At 46.3% G+C, this 21234-nt stretch overlaps 1 protein-coding gene across 2 annotated transcripts in view; it reads left to right on the forward strand.

Moving 5' to 3' along the window:
- C7H20orf204 (chromosome 7 C20orf204 homolog) overlaps nucleotides 1-21234 on the forward strand; it is a 117890-nt gene that overhangs the window by 30964 nt on the left and 65692 nt on the right. The window contains exons 1-2 of one of the 2 annotated variants that reach the window (XM_086929062.1): nucleotides 13595-13697; nucleotides 19713-19853. In XM_086929062.1, the coding sequence (XP_086785188.1) occupies nucleotides 19743-19853 (111 nt within the window). In that variant the 5' untranslated portion in view covers nucleotides 13595-13697; nucleotides 19713-19742. Of the gene's footprint in view, nucleotides 1-13594; nucleotides 13698-19712; nucleotides 19854-21234 lie in introns of those variants that run through there. The other variant, XM_086929061.1, reaches the window with a different exon arrangement.

Raw genomic sequence — 21234 nt, forward strand, 5'->3', positions numbered from 1 at the left:
AACAGGGGCACAAGCAGGCAACAGGGGCACACGGAGGCACAAGCAGGCAACAGGGGCACACGGAGGCACAAGCAGGCAACAGGGGCACACGGAGGCACAAGCAGGCAACAGGGTCACGAAAACTGAGGCACAAGCAGGCAAGAGGGGCACGAAAACTGAGGCACAAGCAGGCGACAGGGGCACGAAAACGGAGGCACAAGCAGGCAACAGGGGCACACGGAGGCACAAGCAGGCAACAGGGCCATGAAAACAAGCACAAGCAGGCAAAAGGGTCACAAGCAGGAATTGTAATTTAGACGGGGCTTAAGTGTAGAATGGTCAGTAGGGAAGTAGTGCGGCTGGTGCAGTGGTACCAGGCCGAAAGGTGAGAGGGGCTGTCTGCACCCCAGTTTGGACAGTTTCCACTACCTAACAGGGATTGGTGGGAGGGGGGCGTACTTCTTGCTTGCTTGCTTTAGGGCTGTTACTTCGGGGACGCAGTGCACGCTCCTGCCTGCTGCCGCCGGGACACGACAACAGGCAGGGAGAGGACAGGCTGGGAGAGGGCAGGGAGGGGACAGGCTGGGAGAGGGCAGGCTGGGAGAGGGCAGGGAGGGGACAGGCTGGGAGAGGGCAGGCTGGAAGTGGACAGGCTGGGAGAGGAATGGCTGGGAAAGGGCATGGAGGGGACAGGCTGGAAGTGGACAGGCTGGGAGAGGACAGGCTGGGGACAGGCTGAGGAAAGGGCAGGCTGGGAGAAAACAGGCTGGGAGTGGGCAGGCCGGGAGTGGGCAGGCCGGGAGTGGGCAGGCCGGGAGAGGGCAGGCCGGGAGAGGGCAGGCCGGGAGAGGGCAGGCCGGGAGAGGGCAGGCTGGGAGTGGGCAGGCTGGGAGTGGGCACCACCAGCAGTGCAAAACATGTCAATATATTGAGTGAAAAAAGAGAAATTAATTGCATTGATCAGAAGTACATAACATTTTGGGAGTATCTATAATCCTTTTTGGTGATTTAGGAGGCAGGCACCAATTAGGATACTGGCTGGTGCATTTTGTCAACCACAGCAAGAATGCCTTCATTATTGGTGACAAAGCGCAGCATAGAATTAAAGTTTTAATATCTAATCTTCAGCTTGCTAAATGGTGTTCACTCTATGTAACATGTTTTCATTCTGTGTGATAAAGTAGAGAGGATCCCTGAATATATCAAGCCTAGAGGCAGTAATCACTGCTGCCCTCTCGAAGGAATAAATACAATGAGGATATTGGTTGATACATAACAGCACGATGTGTGCTTTCACAATCCCTAATATATGTTAGGGATTGTGAAAGCACACATTGTGCTGCTAGGCTTGTTGAGTTGCGTGCCTTTTGTTGATAGGTAGGGTGACCAGAATTTTAAAGCCAAAAAGCAGGATATTTTACACAAACAGAAAAGGGACTACACATAGCTGGCAAGGTGTCAGATAGCTATGTGTGACATTTTCAAAATTTCAGTGCAATTATGAGTACATTTCAACGACTATGAGTGACGCTTTCTTAAAAGCAAATTCAGCCTGGCTCTACCCAGTACACTAGAACCCCATTCCCAATATGAACCAACCTGCCTTACCCAGTGCATTCAAACACCACACAGCCAATAAAACGAACTCCATTCATATCCACCAGAACCCACTTGCTCCTTCTCAGTCCATCTTAACCCCATTCACATCCGCAGTGTTCAGCACACCGGTGCCAAGCAAGACTCGGGCCAGGTTGAGATGGGGCTAGGGGTCATTAGTGTTGCTTTGCTGATTATTGCAGGAGAGAGGCCGGGCTTGGCCTTTTAGGACTGGCCTCAGAGTGTACGGTGCTCAGTTATCGGTATTACATGCAGCCTTTGGTCTGTGTCAGCAGAGGGGACTGTTGCCTGTGTGTCCTAGGGGCTGCACTGAGTCCATGTACTTTAAAGGGCGACCCCCTCAAGTTTCATTATGCCGCAGAACATGGTTAATACTCTTTGGTGGTCGTCGAGAGCGGTGACAGAAATATGGATGGACTGGGCACCCAACTGACAGAATAGACCAAAAGCATCCTGTAGTGCTCCTAGAACAGCTCTAAACATACGCCTTAGATAAATAAATGGTACGTTGAGGCATTTCTGGTCTCTTCCGGAATTATGGGCACATTTTCAAACCACACAGACTTTGCCCTCTTGATTGCAGACGTCACTAGAACCCTTCGATGGCAATACAGGACCATGCTTCACAGTTGCCTGTTTTATGTATCATCTATTATAGAAACCCCATCGATTTGCACATTATTTAGTTATATGAATATATAATTTTTATACAGAGCTTCAGTCTTCCAGTGCACATATTAGTTCACGCTTTTCTGCACTAGCATGGAGTACTTACAAAGCAATACGTAGTGGGGGGACAAACACAAGATTAACAACAAAGCCCATAAAATAAGCATTCAAATGAAAGCGTCAGTAAAGCCAACGAATGCTAAGCAATGGTGGGGCTCCAAACCTATGTATATTCTTGGTAAACGCACAGTATTTATTTCGCAACCAGAGAGCTTGTACTGTCTGGTAGACACGACCTAAACAATTAAGTAAATAAAAAACAGACAGTAGAAAGAAAAGAGGGTCTGAAAAGAGCAAAACGAGGAAGGGAAGGATGGATAAAAAGACATGACATGAAAACAAAGCGAGCAAGGGCATGGGTCAGAGGTAGTGCAGCACGTCCTGGAGGGAGAGAGCGTTACCTGTATTTTGTGGGAGTTGAGAGGGAAACAGAATACTTTCCTGAGTAAGATGCAGCAGACTATATGAATATATAATTTTTATACAGAGCTTCAGTCTTCCAGTGCACATATTAGTTCACGCTTTCCTGCACTAGCATGGAGTACTTACAAAGCAATATGCAGTGGGGGGACAAACACAAGATTAACAACAAAGCCCATAAAATAAGCAGTCAAATGAAAGCGTCAGTAAAGCCAACGAATGCTAAGCAATGGTGGGGCTCCAAACCTATGTATATTCTTGGTAAACGCACAGTATTTATTTCGCAACCAGAGAGCTTGTACTGTCTGGTAGACACGACCTAAACAATTAAGTAAATAAAAAACAGACAGTAGAAAGAAAAGAGGGTCTGAAAAGAGCAAAACGAGGAAGGGAAGGATGGATAAAAAGACATGACATGAAAACAAAGCGAGCAAGGGCATGGGTCAGAGGTAGTGCAGCACGTTCTGGAGGGAGAGAGCGTTACCTGTATTTTGTGGGAGTTGAGAGGGAAACAGAATACTTTCCTGAGTAAGATGCAGCAGACCTCATTTAACGAAGAGGCGGCGGGGGTTGGGTCGCGGACGGATATACCAGTGGATGTTTTCCATTGCATTTTTTTCAGTTGACATGAATAAATCACATTCAAACGCGTTTTTGCCATGATTTCCCTTGAGAAAGTGAAAGAAGAATGTGCGCTATTCTGGGAGAATAAGAGACGTAATAAAAAAAGTGCGATAGAGATTGAATTCTGCTCTGCCTGCAGCCCTCCTTCCTTTCTGCCGCCGCCCCTCCTCGGTCGAAGCTCGGCAGCGGGAGGGGAGGCGAGAACGGGCTCACGGTGGAGAGAGAGGAAAGATTAACATAGAACATAAAAAGAAAAAATATACACATTCAAAACTAACCGCACTTACCTGAATAAGTGAGTAGCGCGTCACAAGCAGGAAGGGTGCCGGCAATGCCAGGTCCTCATGGAGCGGCGGGGAGCTGACTTGGCGCTCCAGCGCGGGGACTCAGGCCAGGGGGGGCAGAGATCCTTCACGCAAGATCCCTCGGCGGGGTCAGCTCACTCTCTCCTCGCCGAGGTGCACTTCCATCCCGGCTCTCGGCGGCTCCTACGGAGGTCCCGATGGACCAGCCTATCACGTTACAGCACTTGCGACGAGCCTCTTTGTTCACCCGGGAGTCAGCCAATGGCAGTGCGGCTCCCGGGTCAGGCCTACGATGACGCTCCGCTCTGCAGCCAATCACGGCACGACAACGGCAATGACGCTGCGCCGCACGGGCCTATCCCGTCGCGGCGTTGGTGAGGGGGCTCGGCTCTCTCAGCCAATGGGAGCGCAGCGGCTCGATCTTCACCGCGGCAGCCTCCGATCAGGGCGAATGATCTTTGCAGGGTGCTTCTGGCCCCCGGGCCGCGGTGTTGATCAGGCGAAAGAGAATTTAGAAGGGCACAGGTCACAAAAACAATACTGCACAGAAGTCAGCCCTAAAACGAAAAGCAATGGACATCTTCTGGGTGCCGTCAATGCCGGACCAGATTCGGGGGCGTTCCCGAGGACAGGCTTTCGGCTGACGTAGCCAAAAGCCAAAAATTCTCGGGAACGCCCCCGAATCTGGTCCGGCATTGACGGACAGAGCCAACTCCCAATGGTTAGCCTCCATTTATGGAGCTAGCCAATGAGAGGAGGGGGCGTAGACCCGACTCCACACACAGATCATAAGATTTTTCCTAGCGCATGCGTACTTCGTACGCATGCATCGCTAGTCAAAACCTAAAAAGAAGGCGCACTGTCCGTGTGCCACCTTAAGCTAGCCCTCCGGGAGGAAAGGGGTCCTATGCCCCCCCCCCCCATATATCCCCCTGCAGCCAGGTACAGTCACTCAATCCAACTGCCTGCAAGAGGATCTCTCTACCCTCTTTAAAAGGAAGGCAGCCAGCCATCCCCATTATAAAACATGTATGTCTATTCTTGCAAACGGCTGCTCCATATTTCATAGACTATACTACCCCCGGCTGTCCTGAGGGCACTCAGGGCAGGGCATTCATTGTAATAGGGTGAACTGTCCCTGTTTTGGTGGACACATCTGTTTTAAGGTGCGCTGTGGTGCAAACTAGGACAGTGTACCCTATCTGTAATACAGGCCCTCTTGTTCCTTGAAAATTGCCTTACAAAGTCATCAGTATAGAGGTTTGCTGTGAACTCTTTCTCGTGTGCAAAATAACACAATAAGTTATTTGAGGCGAGCAGAAGCATGTATTTTCTGAATGTGTATATGATGCAGATTAGGGCCCTGAAGGACCAGGGACCACAAACTCTACAGTTTCTGTGGATGGATTATCAGCTGTGTGAACTCTGACTGTAATCGCGGGCCTTATCAAACCAAGACATGTAAAATGTAAACAAATGATATTTAGGGAATGTGACCAAATAGAACAGATTACATTTTGTCTTACAAATTGTATATATTTTGTTTTTAATATAGCTGTATAAAGTATTTGTTTTGTTGTACGCAGATACTAAACATTTTACAGAAAATAATATTTTGTTTGTGGCAAATCGTCAGAAAAGTAAATTTAAAATATATCTGTGCAATTAATTATTTAGTTCTGACGTAAGTTTAGATAATTAGCATAATTATCACCACGTGTATATTATGCCACATTGCATAACCCATGGTAGCCCTTTATTTAACTGAATTATTATCAATCCCATTGTGAGTAGATGTGATTAGACAAAGAGTAAGATCATTATAACCAGGGCCACTGAACTTATGCAGCAGGGTCGACTAAATTGTGCAGCAATCAATGCATATTATGCTGCGTAATCCAGCACATTTTGATATATTATTACTTTATTATTTTGGCTTTTGTTTTTACACTTGTAGATACTTGCAGGGCATAGGTTGCATCTCATTAGTACAGGTTTAACACCCAAGTATCACTATAAGCAACAGAAGGGTGACCAGTCAACCTTTGCGAAGGGCATTCATCTGCGCTGCAACCATTTTGCAACATTTTTAGTAACTTTTGATCTGTTTGATCTAGAAACACTTTTTTTTCATACAAACAGATTATGCAGCATATATTGGATCAAGTAGAAAATCCATAATTATCAGGCAAACAAACGCTACAGACGCAAAATTGCATAAACCTAGTGGCTCTGACTGAAACCAGGCAATGTGCAACGTACTGTAACAAGATATCAAAATATGAAATGCTCACATTTGTAACCTTGCCGTACTGGTGAGAAGAAATCCAGCCCGCGCAATATCTTACTTGAGATAACACTTTTTAAATTTGTTTGTCACAACATATGGCAGTCAACAGACACACACATACACACTCTAGTAGGCAATGTAATTCCACATTTATTCTTAGGTAATGAGCATACATTTATGATTCCCTCGTGGCTGCTCATCCATACAGGCATGTATTGCCACTCTCTGAATGGTATGATGCATGCTGCATCCTACACTATATTAATGTGCACACCATACACATGGTAAAATACATACACTCTCTCAAAACTCCCACAGACAAACAGGCAAAATTGAGGTGCAGAAGGCTGCTCATAGCCCTGAGCCCTGAGCCCTGGGCCCTGGGCCCTGGGCCCTGGGGTCACGGCACTTAATGCATCATTGGCAAGTAAACCCCTATCCCCACTCCGCCAACCTCACATGGCCCAACTGCAGCTTGACTTAGGCACAAGCTGAGCCCCTGGCTGTGTTTTCTTTAACCACAAGATAAGTATTTAATGTCCAAATCAGTACAAAAATTGGGAAAATCAATTAAAGCAGGTATCTTTTCCTCCTTATATACATGCTTAAAACTGTAATCACTAAAAGTAGACTCCAAAATGTGTTCTAGTTATATTATAATTAAAGTGACAAAGTGATAAAACATCACAACTTTTGTCGACATGGAGGAAGTACTTTACAGGTGCGTTCTCGATGGTCTCTTCTGCCATGACTGGCAGGGTCAAAGGTCAAGTTTAATTGGGTCTGGCCCACCAAGACCCATTGCTAAAACTGGGCCTGAGTGGACTTCTCCTTGAAGCCAGTAAAGTTAGAAAGCAAAATGAGAAATTTCCTAGTTAGCATGAAGGAAAGTTTCAATTCAATTCACTCTTTATTCAACAGCAAGTTCAAAGGTTATAGTAAAACATATTTCCTTGAACTACAACTCCCATGAACCTCGGGAATAACCATGGCCACCAACAGTCCAATCATAGTCCACAACATTAGGCCATATAACACTGTCGTTGCCGTAGTCCTTGCTCTTTCTCTGCTGCAGGAAGTTAAGCTCTCCGAAACTTATTCCGTCCTGGAGTCTGAACCTAGGAGGATATTGGGAAGATATTGAGAACTCTCTTGGTCACAACAATCAAGGACAAAATTCCATCAAACAACCATGGTCATCAAAATTGAATCTGTAACCAAGGATAAAGCATGACTGGTGCGATACACGTATCACCTTATCCATCCATAAAACCACAGAGCTTAGCAATTGAGCAATACAAACAATCATAACACCATCATCTTCATGAAACAACAAGAACCCCGTAGAAATCAAAGCACAGCACTTCCCTGATAAGACGGAACCTGGACCTTGCACTCCCTCGTAAGCATAGTATCCCTTCCTTGAGGGTGGGAGGCAAAGGTATAACCGGCCCGAGGGGGATAATCCTCGCCTCCGCGTCCTTAATAGAATTGAAACTTTCCTTCATGCCAACTAGGAAATTTCTCATTCTATGTCAGGAAGCGGAGGCGAGGATTATGCATTTTTAAAGCTTACTTACCACCAATGCTGCCGCTTCATGGATAGGTTTGAAGTAAAACTTCTTAAAAGTTGACTCAGAGGACCAATCCGCCGCATTCATAATAGCTTCCAACCTACCTCCAACCTGGATAGCCTTGGAAGCCATAGCCCCACTGGTAGAATGTGCACCAAATTGCCTAGAATCGATGCCAGCCTCTGACATTATCCATCTGACCCATCGAACAATGGTCGGAGCGGAGAAGACACTGCTTTGAAAGGTTATTTAATGGCAATCAGGAGTTGCCGTTCCCCCGGAGGTCGTACCTCCAATGTCATGTCCTCATAGGTCTTTAGGCATCTAACCACACACAATTTTCCGAGAATCAGGGAAAGCAGGATAAGTTACTGACCTTGTACTCGTCTTTGTTCTCCTGGAGATGGTAAAAGTAACCCCTTCGGTGGTAAAAACCCTTACCGTAATGTTGAGGGCCCTTACATCCGAAGCCCTCTTACAAGAGATAAGGCCGAGTAGCATTGCCAGTTTCGCTGAGATCTCCTTTCTGGATAGATAGTGGTTATCTTGCCAGGATAACAACAAGTGGAAAACCAGGTTGACGTCCCAAAGGCCTGCGTATCAGGGCTCGGGAGGTCGAGAAATCCTGATGCCTTTGAGGAGCTTACTCACCCAGGGGTGCTCCCCCACTGGAGCCCTGTCGACAGGAATATGGCCTGCTGAGATGGCAGATCTGAAGGAATTGATGGTACAATATGCCAACCCTTCCTGAAACAGTTCAGCTAGGAAATCCACTATATCAGGAACGCTGGCGCCCACGGGATCCAGGTGTTTCGCCATACACCACCGTACCCATCGCCTCCATGCAGATCTGTATCTCTTGGTGGTCCCTGGGGCCCACGCCTGCTGGATGAGGAATTGAGCGTCCTGCGAAAGTGTGTTGTCCATCCAAAGTCGCCTGAAATCCTCCATGCCATAAGATGAAGATAGCCTTGTTGTATAGCGGCAGGCGGATCAGTGAGTCCCAGGACAATTCCAGGAGCAAAGGGAACCACGCTTGAGATTGCCAGATCGGCGTAACCAAGATAAGGGAAGCTCTCTGTCGGTGCGCTTGTGCCGCCACCCTCTGAATAAACAGGAAGGGGGGAAATGCGTAGGCTTGAATTGCTGACCAGTCCTGAAGGAAAGCATCCACTGCCTCCGCCCCGGGATCCGGCCTCCAGCTGAAGTACCGGAGAACCTGGGCGTTCATCTGGAGGAAAACAGATCTACTTGGCAGGGACCCATGTATCCGTCAGAACCTGGAAGACTGCTGGGTCCAACCTCCAGTCGCTGGCATCCCGGAAGTGCCTGGAGCTCCAATCCGCCACCGAGTTCTGCGTTCCCGGTAGATACTCGGCCGTGACTGATATCTGGCGCTGGAGGCAGTAGTGCCAAAAGTCCTTGGCCAGCTCCGCTAAAGCCCTGGAGCGAGTGCCACCCAGGTGGTTGATGTATTGCACCGCCGTTGTGTTGTCCATGCGGAGAAGAACACAGCAAGATGCTTTGTCTCTCGTGAAGGACCGAATAGCAAAAGAGCCCGCCAGGAGCTCCAGGCAGTTGGTTTGCAGGGACAGCTCCTCCTCCATCCATCTGCCTCCCAAGGAGACCGGTCCGCATCTGGCACCCCAGCCCAGCTGGCTGGCATCGGACTCTATCACCAGATCCGGTTGGGAGCCAAAGATCGCCCGACTGTTCCACGCCTCCATGTGATCGATCCACCACTGGAGTTCCGTCCTGGCCTCCTGGGTCAGAGAGACCAGTTTGGAGTATGTAAGTCCCCTCCGCAGATGGGACGCCTTCAGCCTCTGAAGGGCTCAGTAATGTAGTGGTCCCGGAAAGATAGCCTGTATTGAAGACAACAATAAACCAACAATCCTGGCCAACTGGCGTAAGGAGATCCTGTCCCGCCGGAGAACCTTCCGTAACTCTTTCTTGATATTGCAAATCTTCTGCTCCAGGAGGTTCAGGGTCGCTGCCCTGGAGTCTATCCGGAACCCCAAAAACACCATGCTCTGTTGCAAGATTAGGTCAGACTTCTGACTGTTGATGGTAAATCCCAGATTTTGGACGAGAGAGATGGTGGTCTCCAAATGAGCTAGCAGTTGCTTCCTGGACTGTTCCATCAAAAGAATATCGTCCAGATAAATGATCAACCGGATGCCCAACGTCCGGAGGTGTTCCACCACCGGCTTGAGGAGCTTCGTAAAGCACCAAGGTGCTGACGACAGACCGAAGGGCAGGGTCTGGAACTCGAAAACCTGATCTCTCCACTGGAATTGGAGGAACCAGCAGTGCGGGGGAACAATGGGGACCGATAGGAAAACGTCTTTGAGGGCTAGCCAAGCCAACCAATCGTCCTGAAGAAGGAGATCCCTGAGGAGGTGGATCCCCTCCATCTTGAAGTGGCGGTAAACCAGCCACTCGTTGAAAGCTCGGAGGTTGATGGGTGGGCGGAAGCCTTTTTCCTTCTTTTCTACTAGAAAGATGTTGCTCAAGAACCCTCTGGGGTGGAGATCTGCATGACCATTAGCCCCTTTGGACAAAAGTTTGTGTACCTCCTGATCTATAAGGGCCTTGTCCTATGAGGAGAACACTAGCGGGCGAGGACAGGAAGCCTGTACTGGGGTCCCGTAGAACTCTATATGGAACCCTCTGAGGGTCTCTAGCACCCACGGATCTGAGGTGAGCCCTGCCCACTCGTGAAAGAACTGGGCAATTCTTCCCCCCACTCTAACAGGATACAACAGAGTAACGCCGTTGTATCCACCGGAGTTGTTCTGCATTCCTCCACGCCCTCGGTTGTTCTTCCCTCTACCGCCTCGAGAGGGATAGAATTTTCCCTGACTGCCATCGTGCCACCCGTTAATCCTCTTGGCTTGCTGTCTGTTAGGGCCTTGGGAGGAGTGGCCGCCGGAGGAGTGACCCCTGCCTCTTCTGGCCCAGCCGAAAACCTTCCCGGGGAAGATCTTCATTGAAGCGTGCGCCTTATCCAATGCCGAGAAGGTAGACACAAATTTCACCAGCTCCTTGACATAAGGGTCACCTAATAAGGAGCCCTGAGCTATCGGGCCAGCCTCCGAAGAAGAGAGCTCCCCAAGTTTGGGATCGATCTTAAGCAACAGGGACCAACGTTGCTCGGCCGAGAGGGCACAGTTGGCATTGCCAAGAAGGCACATAGCCCTCTGTGCCCATCCCTGCCCATCCCGCCACGTCGTCCGTGGGAAGGGGTTAGCCAGACTCCCTGGCCCTCTCTGCCAATTCGATGATCTTGGTCAGCGGCCTTACCACGTCCAAGAGCTTGTCTTGGCAGGCTCTCCATGGTCTATCTATCCCCTTCTTAGGGTCTTTCATGTATTTCGAGAGAAAAATACATAATTTGGGGTCTATATCCGGTGTTAATGTGACTCTTTTGGGGAGGGATGGCCTAGGGCATCCGACCGAAGCCTCGCCCTAATCTCATTGTCAAGGGGGGTTCTAATCTTGTGGGCGACATAGTCGGCCACCTGCTTGTTAGGGAACCATTCTGCGGACCTGGGCCTGAAAATGCATGTTGGGTCAAACATATCTGCTGCGGAAGCCTCCCCTTCCCCGCATCTGAGGCGGAAGATTGCGGACGCCATGACCTGCTGGACTCCTGAAGGTCGTCAGAAGAATCCTCTTCCTCCTCGCCATCACCCTCCCCCACATCGGGGAACCCCTCATCGGGGTCAAACTCCATGGTGACATCGTCACCGGTAACTCCGGGTAAGTCGTACTCCCAGTAGGGTGCGTCTCAAAGCGTGCGCACACTCTTATGGAAGGCTTCAGTAGGGCGACTGAAACTCGCCAGTTGCCCCGCGTCACACTTAAGAGCCTTACCCTGATGAGCAGGTAGCACACCGCTAGGCCCGGCTCCCCCGTACCCCAGGATCCCCGTGCCTTTGAAGAACTGGGCGAACAGTTTATTCACACTTTCCTGGAGAGGGGCCAGCGACTGGGCAATGGCCGAAGAGAGGAGTCTGTCCACCTCTGGAGGAATGCGTGATTGGGGAACCTGTTCTTTCACAGAGGATACAGAGGGTAAATAATCATGCTCCTGTTGGGATTGCATTCTCAAGGAGGGAAGGGCACCAAATTGTGGAAAAAACGCCCCAATAACGTTAAGGGGGGCCGCTCCCTCGCCAGTGCCCTGAGGCGCAGCCACCCGAGGTGGTGACAGGCAGGAGCCCTGATCGGCTGAAAAATGCAAATTAAGGGCTAAGCCTGTCTAGTTTACCGCTGCGGCGGTGTCAGGCGAGGAGACGAGGGAATAAAGGCACGAGCAAACGCTCCTATCCCTCAGCGCAAGATCATCCACTGGCGGCGCGAAGGGCACTGTGGAGCGATGGATGCGGTGACGGCGCGAAACAGCGCCACCTAGCGCACCCGAGCTGTAAACGAAAGACGCACTCGAGCCAGAAGCCTACTGCGCAGACCAAAGGAGCGGGAGGACCCGCTAAAGAAGGCACTCGCGAAAAGTGACAGCAGATGCAAAACTATCACAGGAAAATTTAGAATCAGCAACCACAACCCGATCAGCTAACTTCAAACAGTCACAGTGAAGGAGAGAAGGGACTTAACCGACGGGTCAGCAGTGAAGAAAGAGGAAGGACTACGGCAACAACAGTGTTATATGGCCTAATGTTGTGGACTATGATTGGACTGTTGGTGGCCATGGTTACTCCCGAGGTTTATAGGAGTTGTAGTTCAAGGACATATGTTTTTTCTATAACCTTTGAACTTGCTGGTGAAGAAAGGTATGCATAATCCTCGCCTCCGCTTCCTGACATAGAATTCAAACGAACGGCGAGTCACACTAATTGGCCCATGCACTTGAATAGGCCGCTTTAACAAAAGGAAACATCAGTGGCGGGCAACTTTTACCCACCCGCGCCTGAAAGGAAGGAACCCAGTTAAAGGTAAATCGTAACAGTAAACAGTCACATGAGCGCGTAACCTCACGATCATGATGATGGTGTCACCCCTTCAGTCAGAAAGAGGGTCAGGTGGAGAAGGGTAACAGTAGGCCTGGCGATACCAAACTGCAGGGCAAGACACAGCTCAAGGCCTGGTGGTAGCTAATTACCAACCAAGATGTAACAAAGGTAACAAGTGAAGCCTAACTCCTGGCACTGCGGCTACCCCCAGAGACTAAACAACTCAAGGATCGTTCCACTTCCTGGTCCCTGATGACGGAGTGTAGCCAAGTTTGCTACAAAAGTAGCATAATAAATATTGGAATTTATGTGCTCCGTCTGCTAACGGGCGATGTAAATAAACAGCGACCAGTTGAACTCAAATAAGTGACTGGTTTTGGTATTTTTCAAGGAATGCAGGTTCTTGGTTTCTGGCTGAGTGGCCTCAGTGCTTGAATTAACAGTGACAAAGGGAAAGGAGAGTTGGAAAAGGAGTCTACAAGAATAAGATGAAGAGACCGGAAGTGTGGAGTGGTGGGAAAAAGAGGCGTGAGATGGAATCAATACTAAGCATACTTGGTATTGTACAACCCTGAATCTCGACATTGCCGGCAGTAGTCCTCTAAGACAAATTTTAGGTCCATACACTTATTTTTCTCACAAATTAAATACTGGTCATGACCAGCCAAGATGTAACAAAAGTATCAAGTGAAGCCTAAATTCTGGCACTGCGGCTACCCCCAGAAACAACTCAAAGATCCTTCAACATCCTGATCCTTAATGATGGGTTATAGGCAAGTTTTCTACAAAAGTTGCATAATAAATATTGGAATTTATTTGCCCCGCCTGCCAACAGGCTATGTAGATAAACAGTGACAAGTTGAACTCAAACAAGCAACTGCTTTTGTAATTTTTCAAGGAATGCAGGTTTGTGGTTTCTGGCTGAGTGGCCTCAGTGCTTGAATGAACAGCGACAAAGGGAAAAGGGAGGTGGAAAAGGAGTCCTCAAGAATGAGATGAAGAGACAGGAAGTGTGGAGTGGTGGGAAAAAGAGGCGTGAGATGGAATCAATACTAAGTAACTTGATATTGTACAACCCTGTTTTTTTTTTTACAAATTAAATACTGGTCATGGCTGAAGAGCAGCTCATTGGAGAGGGCCAGGCTGCAGATCGAGGGTAGTGGGAATCCAGCCAGATTGCAAGGTGAGCCCTTTTCCATCATTGGTCGGCCGCTGCGTCCCGCGTTACCAGTCTTTAGAGGGCTTGTTTGAACAGCTCAGTATAAAGGAGATATTTGATAGCATGTAGTTTAGCTGTGCTCTCAGATGTCAGTGCAGAGTGGTGAGAAGTTGTATGCACATCCTGGGCCCTACCCAGAGTTTTGCACCATGCTTTAGACTAGGGCTGCCATTAGCTCCATGTCATGAGGGCATCATGTTTCCAGTCCAGGGCTTTCATTTGACAACGCAGTGCATTCTGGAAGTTGTAGTCATGGGTTGCTTCATTTGAATGAATTAGAATCATAGTTGATGTTAAAGAATAACAAAGTCCATATTCAGGACTGGAACGATGATGTATTGACATTGGGCTAGGTGTAGCTACACAGCGCTCCCCAATTTATTGTAAATATGCCCTCTGTCCTTTGATTGGTCAGTGACTGCAGAAAAGTAGTTGCGGCTAGAGTAACCTCAGGTATCAAGAGGCAGACTATACAACCCTACCTGCCATAGGAACCAGTTATGCCTCAGACTGCCCAGGCAGTGTACTTGTTCCCACTTATACCCAACCCACAAGACAAATGCAAAACATTTAACATTATGAACAGAGGGAACAACAAAGAGAGGCAAACCCATAGTAACCCATTCTCTGTGTTGATAAACTGCCACTTAAAGGGGCCAACTAGTGAAATAAGTCACAATAGGTCTGGAAACCCATGCAGACATCATAAAAGGAACATTCTGGAGTATCTTTTGATGGTGATTGTTAGCGATGTATAGTTTGGTAAAGAGAACTGTTTTTTTGTCTCAATGGATTATTCCTTTCAGTGAGATGATTAAGGACAAATAAAACTTTATCCTAGCAAAATATATAAAAAGATTTAGGAGTGAATTTAGAGAGGCTCTCAAGAAAAAAGTCCTGGCATGGCTTCAATGCAAGATTAGGTGAGATGTTCTGAGATCCAAAGATATAGAAAGTACACAAAGGATTACTAAAGATGACTGGTGCCCCAGCACTTCACTGGAATGCATCATTGTGGCCCAAAGAGAGGACACTTTTCCACTGTTTCTGGTCATGCACTAAAATCTGATAACTCTGTAATGGTCTTTTATAATTTTGTAAGGCATAGACTAAGGGGGCCTAATTTACAAAATGCTACCAAGGTGTGAAAAAGGTGGTTAATAAGTTGGAGTGGTAGGGTGACCTCACCAAGTAATATTATCACTAATCCGTTTCTTTAAATCAAACCTTGGCTCAGTCCTTGGTGTTGTGGCACAGAGCAGTCAGGCTTAACTCCAAGGAAAACAAGTTTAAAGTATTTATCAACCCCAAAAAACGGAATAAATAAGAAACACGACCCAATAGAAATCCTACTCCAATTAAAAAAATAAAATATAGTATTTCATTTAAGTAGACACTAAAATGACATAAATCAGATGAAGGGAGCTTGAAATATAATTTTTTTAAGATTTTCATAAATCACTGCTTCCCACGCCAAAATGTTTGGAAAAGAGTGCAAATCACTGCTTTTCACTCTTAGTGATAGTCTATGAGCGCCGAACACAAGGATCCAAGACAAAGACAAGTTTCAGGCTGATCGCTACTTAAGTCTGGGTTGGAAGAGGCCTCTGAGTTGATCCCGGTAAAGATATTAACTTCAAACTTAGAACCTTTTCAGGCTCTGTTTTATGTCGACGGTAAGGTGGGTTGCATTCTCTGCAGCTAAAGTCCAGTCTTAGCGTAGACATTAACTGATAAGTGAAGTCCAGGGGTTTGGTAAAAGCCTTGGTTCTCAATGGCGTTCGAGGCTTCCCACAAACCTCCAAGTAGCTGTAGTCGAATAGCCTCAGATTCTGTTCAAAAGATGTTAAAGTGGCTCACAAGTTGCAGTCCTATTGAGAGAAAGAGTGCACTCTACAACTAGCCAAGGGTCCAGGATGTGTGAGGGACCTCCTGGAGGTTAGGACTCCATCTCTCGACTACAACAGTGGAGTCCAGGGCAAACTGCTCAGCTGGGCACTCTGCAGGTGTAGGGCTTCTTTATTTTTTGTGTCCCTGAAGCTTAGCAGGAGGCTAGCCAATTAGCCATAGAGTCCACTCACTAGTGCTTTGCCTAAGCGGGAGCAGATCCAACCTTTGGGATCTCTCTTTCCACAGCAGGAGCAGCCCTTTCTCTTTCTGAAGTCCTGTCTTGACCAGTAGATGCAGATGGTGCAGTCTTCCTTTGGCGCAGCCTTTCTTTCTGGAGTCCACAGGTCTGATAAGTGCAGTCCTTCTACTGTTCTTTCAGAGTTCAGCAGTGTTCTGAGGCTGAAGGCCAGGTGTGTAACTTTTATGCCAATTTCCATTTTGTATGTGCGAAGAACTCACTAGCCAAAGAGGTTACAATTTCTAGGGGGCAACCTTACCCACGCTTACATTATTTGATGGGAGGTGGAACACAACAATCCAACAGTTTCTCTCAGCCCAAATCCAAGATCTTGGAACCATTTTTTCCCTGGGACAAAGCCATGAGCACACCCCTAATGTGTGTCCAGTATATTGGGCCACCCCTCTGGTTCTGCTTCAGTTTTTTTCCTTTCTGGAGGAGAGGCCAGCTGCCTACCTACAAAGCGGAGCGGGCAAGCTAGGGTGTGACACATTTGCTTTGCAGAGGCTGTAGCTCTTTTGAAGCTGGGCCATCTTTAGCCACCTTCAATAGACCAATCTGAAAGGAGGAGTCACATCTCCTCCTTCCAGCAGAATCTTAGTTCCCCTTCCTAGGAGCACTTCACACCTCTTAAACTGTCATGGGTGACAACTGCTGCAATTAATCAGAAGCGGCGACTAGATGTTTGGGGCAAGAAAGTGGTGAACTTTGAAGTCACCTTGGTAATAAAAGTTACCTTAAAGCTGACATCAGCATTACTTCAGATTTATGTAACAATTAATTTGATACCTTGGAGTACTAAATTGGGTGGTCCTAAAAGGAAGTTAGCTCTACGTTAGGCAATAAGGCCACTGGCCTTGCTACAAATTTGAGTTTAACAGTCAGGACATGTAAAGTATAAAATAAACATGTACCGCTATTTAATATTGAACACCATGCCTTGTTATACTGAGGCTTTTCCTAGCAGTGACTTATAAATATTAAAAAGAAAGGTTTTGAAAAGCAAAAGGGTTTATTTTGCCATTGAGGGTTGGCAGTTTAACAGGGGCCCAACTAGGCTGCATTGGCAGACCTAGAGCTATGCTTTACTTGTCACTGTAGTGATGGAACAATAAGTGCTGCAGTTGACTAGTGGCATATAACTTACTAGCCCTGGGTACACTTTATACCAAATACTAGAACAGTGTTTACCAAACTGTGGGTCGTGAGCCGATTCTTGGTGGGTCGCGAAAGGCCAAGCAATAAATGAAAATGCATTCAAAATCTGTATTTATCGTGTCACATTTTCTGCGCTTCAAAGATAGAGGTCAAATGTCAGGCTATGCCTTCTGACAAATTGGTGCTTATGTTTTTTGATACGTGGGGATTGGTGTTTACATACTCCTCTTACTTAGCAGTCAGAGAAAGATAAGTAAAGTGAGTTATATGACAATCTTGCTGGGGTACAGGGAGTGTGAAAGGAAAGGCTGTAATATGTCATTTGTTTGTAACGCCCAAGAAAATGTAAATACCTGTAAATTAACTTTATGCATTCAGCAGTTAGGAAAGAAAAAAAAAGCACATTTTTTTGTTATTCTGAAGTGAGATGCAAATAAATATTTTAAAAGCAACGAAACAAATCAAAACACTTTACTTGGTGATATGCAAATGATAGATATTCACTGAAACCTTATTCACTGAAACCTGATTTCCATACATTATCATTTGTTTGCTATATAGTTTCATCAGTAAAACTGCATGTCTGTGCAAATATAGTGGCTATTTCAATGGAAAAAATGCTGTCTGTAAATGAGTGTGTTACCACATGGTGCTTTAGTCACATAAAAAAGCCCACCTCATGTCCATTAAAAGTAGGCGGGTCACAAACGTTTATGGTTCTAAAATGTTTGAAAAGCAAGGTACTAGAGGAAAGCGCCTCATCGTAGATTCAACTTCCTTTGTGCCTCTGGACACGAGTCATGAACCTTACTTTCATTTCAGGAAAAATATCTAAATCATGATTTTATTTAATAAATGACCAAAGGTGATGGTCATGAATGAACTTGGGTGATTGGTCTGAAGTGGAAAGGGACAAAGGAGAGGAGACAGGCTGCGGTAGGGTGTTTAGTGGATCGCGATCAATCAATCAGTAGGTTTGTAGAGCGCTACATGTCACCCATGAGGGTATCCAGGCGCAGGGTATACAAGTATCCCTCAAATGTCGATGCTTGAGGAAGCAGAAGAGGCTGTTTTGAATTAGTTAATAGAAACTGTTCCCTCCACAAGGCCCTCCTGTGTAGCACACACTTCTATCTGAGAATCTTTAATAGAAATTCCATCTCATTCCAGGGTATCATAGACAGGGCACAGAATGGGCTCAAAAGTGTTAAAAGGATTGACTTGGATAAAATGAAACAGACATTAGATGAACTTGCTGCTAAAAAAAAGGTTGTACTTTGTTTAGGACATATGTTTTGAGGCCAGAACTCTATTTCCCTATAAAGCAGTCTAAATTACTTTATCCTAAAGAGACATCCTATTTATGAGTAGCAAATTACTGAGGCGTTCCTAACACATTTGGTTTCAAGGCTCTTTTATCTTTGACTATTTTGCTCGAGTCTGTTTAATCCGCAGTGCAATCCAAGGCTCTTTGAAGGTTCTCCCTTTATTTGGAGTATGATGCATGCTTTCAGGATATGCTCTCTGTTTATTAGCCTGCATACTTGTAGTGCCTCGACAAAAATTAATCAAGTTTTGTTTCAATAATCCTGTGTCTGTTGTAGGGTTTTTACAGACTGCTTTTAACAACAGTTCTGACTTTGTAAGGATGTCTTCGCTTTCTTTGCTGTTGGAAGAAGGGAAGATATATTCCAGATCAGCAGTTACTAAAAATGTATGATGCATTTAAGCTGAAAAGTGCTTGGAGGATTTGAAGTTTATACATTTAGGTCTTGACTCAAACCTACAGATCATAAAGTGTAATTATACGTCTTACAAGGGCGTAGCTACTTGAGGGGTGTTTGGGGTGTTACACCCCCCTAAACCTGTATTCTGTAGGAAATAGTTGGGTGCAATTGCTTTCAGTCGGGTAATGTGAAGCGTCTATAGGATTTCACCTGGTATTTTTACATGCCCACACTGACAAAAACACACACTCTCTCTTGTCTATGTTTAGAAGGACTTAAACAATGTTGATTAGTTAGAAAAATATTGCGTGTTAAGTACCTCTAACAATTCCCACTTCTCTCTTTCCACTGCCCATTAGGAACCCCTCATGTCCTGCTTCTCATAGAATGTATTTTAACAAATGTCCTAGCATGACTGTTAGGAAATCTGAAGCTAGCAAACACAACAAGATGATGGATGGAGTGCTGAAACTTTTCAAACACTCACCCCCAGTCAAGAGATCTGGGTTGAATCCATTGTTCTTTTGCTCACCATGCCACCCCAGTTTGGACCCAGCCATATGTAAATCAGTCTTCACCCAGCCCGAACTGCAAGGCCAGGTCTTCCCTGCACTGAAAACAAGCATCCTAGGACCGGTTTCAGGGTATCACCCGCCATCAACCATGCTAACTTGAATCCAGTAGCACACTGAAATCTGGAGCTCACATCCCCCCAAATCATACTGACCATGCTAAGCCCCTAGCAACTTCCCCAAAAATGTGCGAGCAGCTCCAGCGGTATTATGTTTCTAGAAGTAGGTGGAACTGTGGTTGGATACGGAGTCCATTCATCCTCTCTCAGGAGAGTCATTACCTAGAAAAAGGAGGGCAGATCAAAGCTTCCTGGCTGTGGGGTAGTCGGTTTAGCTCTATAGTCCCATGGCCTTTGCACAACATGCTTCAGTGGTTTCTGCTGTCTTCCTTCAGACTCTCCCCAGGGTCTTCTTGAGGGCGATCATGCTTGGGATGCTGGTGGTCTCGATGCTGAGCGAGAAGAAGAAAGGGTGCAACATTTCCATGATCGTGCAGCAATATAAGGAGGTGGTGAATGTGGAGCTCCAGAATCTGGTGAGTGGTCAGGGATGATCGTGCGTTGTGGGCCTGGCGGTAGAAGGGAACAGGCAGGGTTGATTTATGAAGTTAGACATGCGAATGCAGGTGTGTTCTAAAACACCAACGTAACATTATGGATAACCCAAAAAAGAAAATGGAATATCACCTTGGTTGAAGGGGAAGAAAGAATATTTCATGGCATATATCTTGTGGGAGGGATGTAGGACTTTAAGACACTAAGGCCCACATGCATCAAAGCAAAAACCGGTCGCAAACGGGCTGCTTCTCAGAATCTGCCCCTTTGCGACCTGTATTTTTGCATTTGGAATGCATCATCCCAAATGCAAAAATCGCAATTTAAGGAATCTCTAATTTGCGATTACTTAAATTGCGATTGCATTTAAGGAATCCCAAATTGAGATTCCTTAAATGCAATGCATTAAAGTAAAAAAATTTGCGATTTCGCTAATAGGGGTGCAAATTACCATGAAGTTGAACTTCCTGGTAATTTGCAAAAACTTTGAAAAATGCACTTTTGTGCATTTTTCAAATGTTCGTGTTGTGCACACACGTATGCAACACATGTGCACAGATCAATTTCAGGGGTGCAACAGAGTGTCATTTTGACACCCTGGCACCCTTGAAATTGCATGAGCAATTTGCGAGTACCCGCTGGTACTCGCAAATTGCTCATGCAATCTCCAATTCATTCCTATTGCCTGGAGGCCCATAGGAATGAATGAGACGGCATTCCTTAATTGCGACTCGCAACTTGCGAGTCGCAATTAAGGAATGTCTCGGAATCGCTATTCCTACATGCATAGGCTTTTGCGATTCCTTAATTGCGATTCCTTAATAATCGCAATTAAGGAATCGCAAAAGCCTACGTTGATTCATGTGCCAGTAAGTATATAATGAAAATAACTTTACTTTATCATAAAGTGTAGGATTTAATGCCAAAAGAACAGGTAATGGTGTTTGTTTTAAGATACAACATCCAGGCATAATGTAACACTTTAGGATGATTGTTGCCATACAGTGTTATTTAAGTTAGTTTTAGTCCTTCTTTGATTTCTTGTTTTTTAAGGCATTATCACTGGTTAATATGCCAGGAGATGTTTGATGAGGCCGTGCTGTTTTATTATGTCACCATCCTCTCAGCTGAGCCTAATTCCCTCCCTCTGCTCTTCCTGTGGTGTGAGTGGCAAAGAACGGGGGGTGTCAGCAATCTTTTTTAATTCTGAATGCTCATTGGTCATATGTTCCTCCTTCCCATGCCCCCTCACTGAGAGACCTCGGAAATGTTAAGGCTTTGTTCTCTCAAGGGATCAACTTGACATCCTTCTGTATCAACCACTCATGTCTTCTGAGACCTCTTCTAAACACTGCCTAGCCA

The sequence above is a fragment of the Lissotriton vulgaris genome, chromosome 7 (genome assembly GCF_964263255.1).
Source record: "Lissotriton vulgaris chromosome 7, aLisVul1.2, whole genome shotgun sequence".
Lineage (NCBI taxonomy): Eukaryota > Metazoa > Chordata > Amphibia > Caudata > Salamandridae > Lissotriton > Lissotriton vulgaris.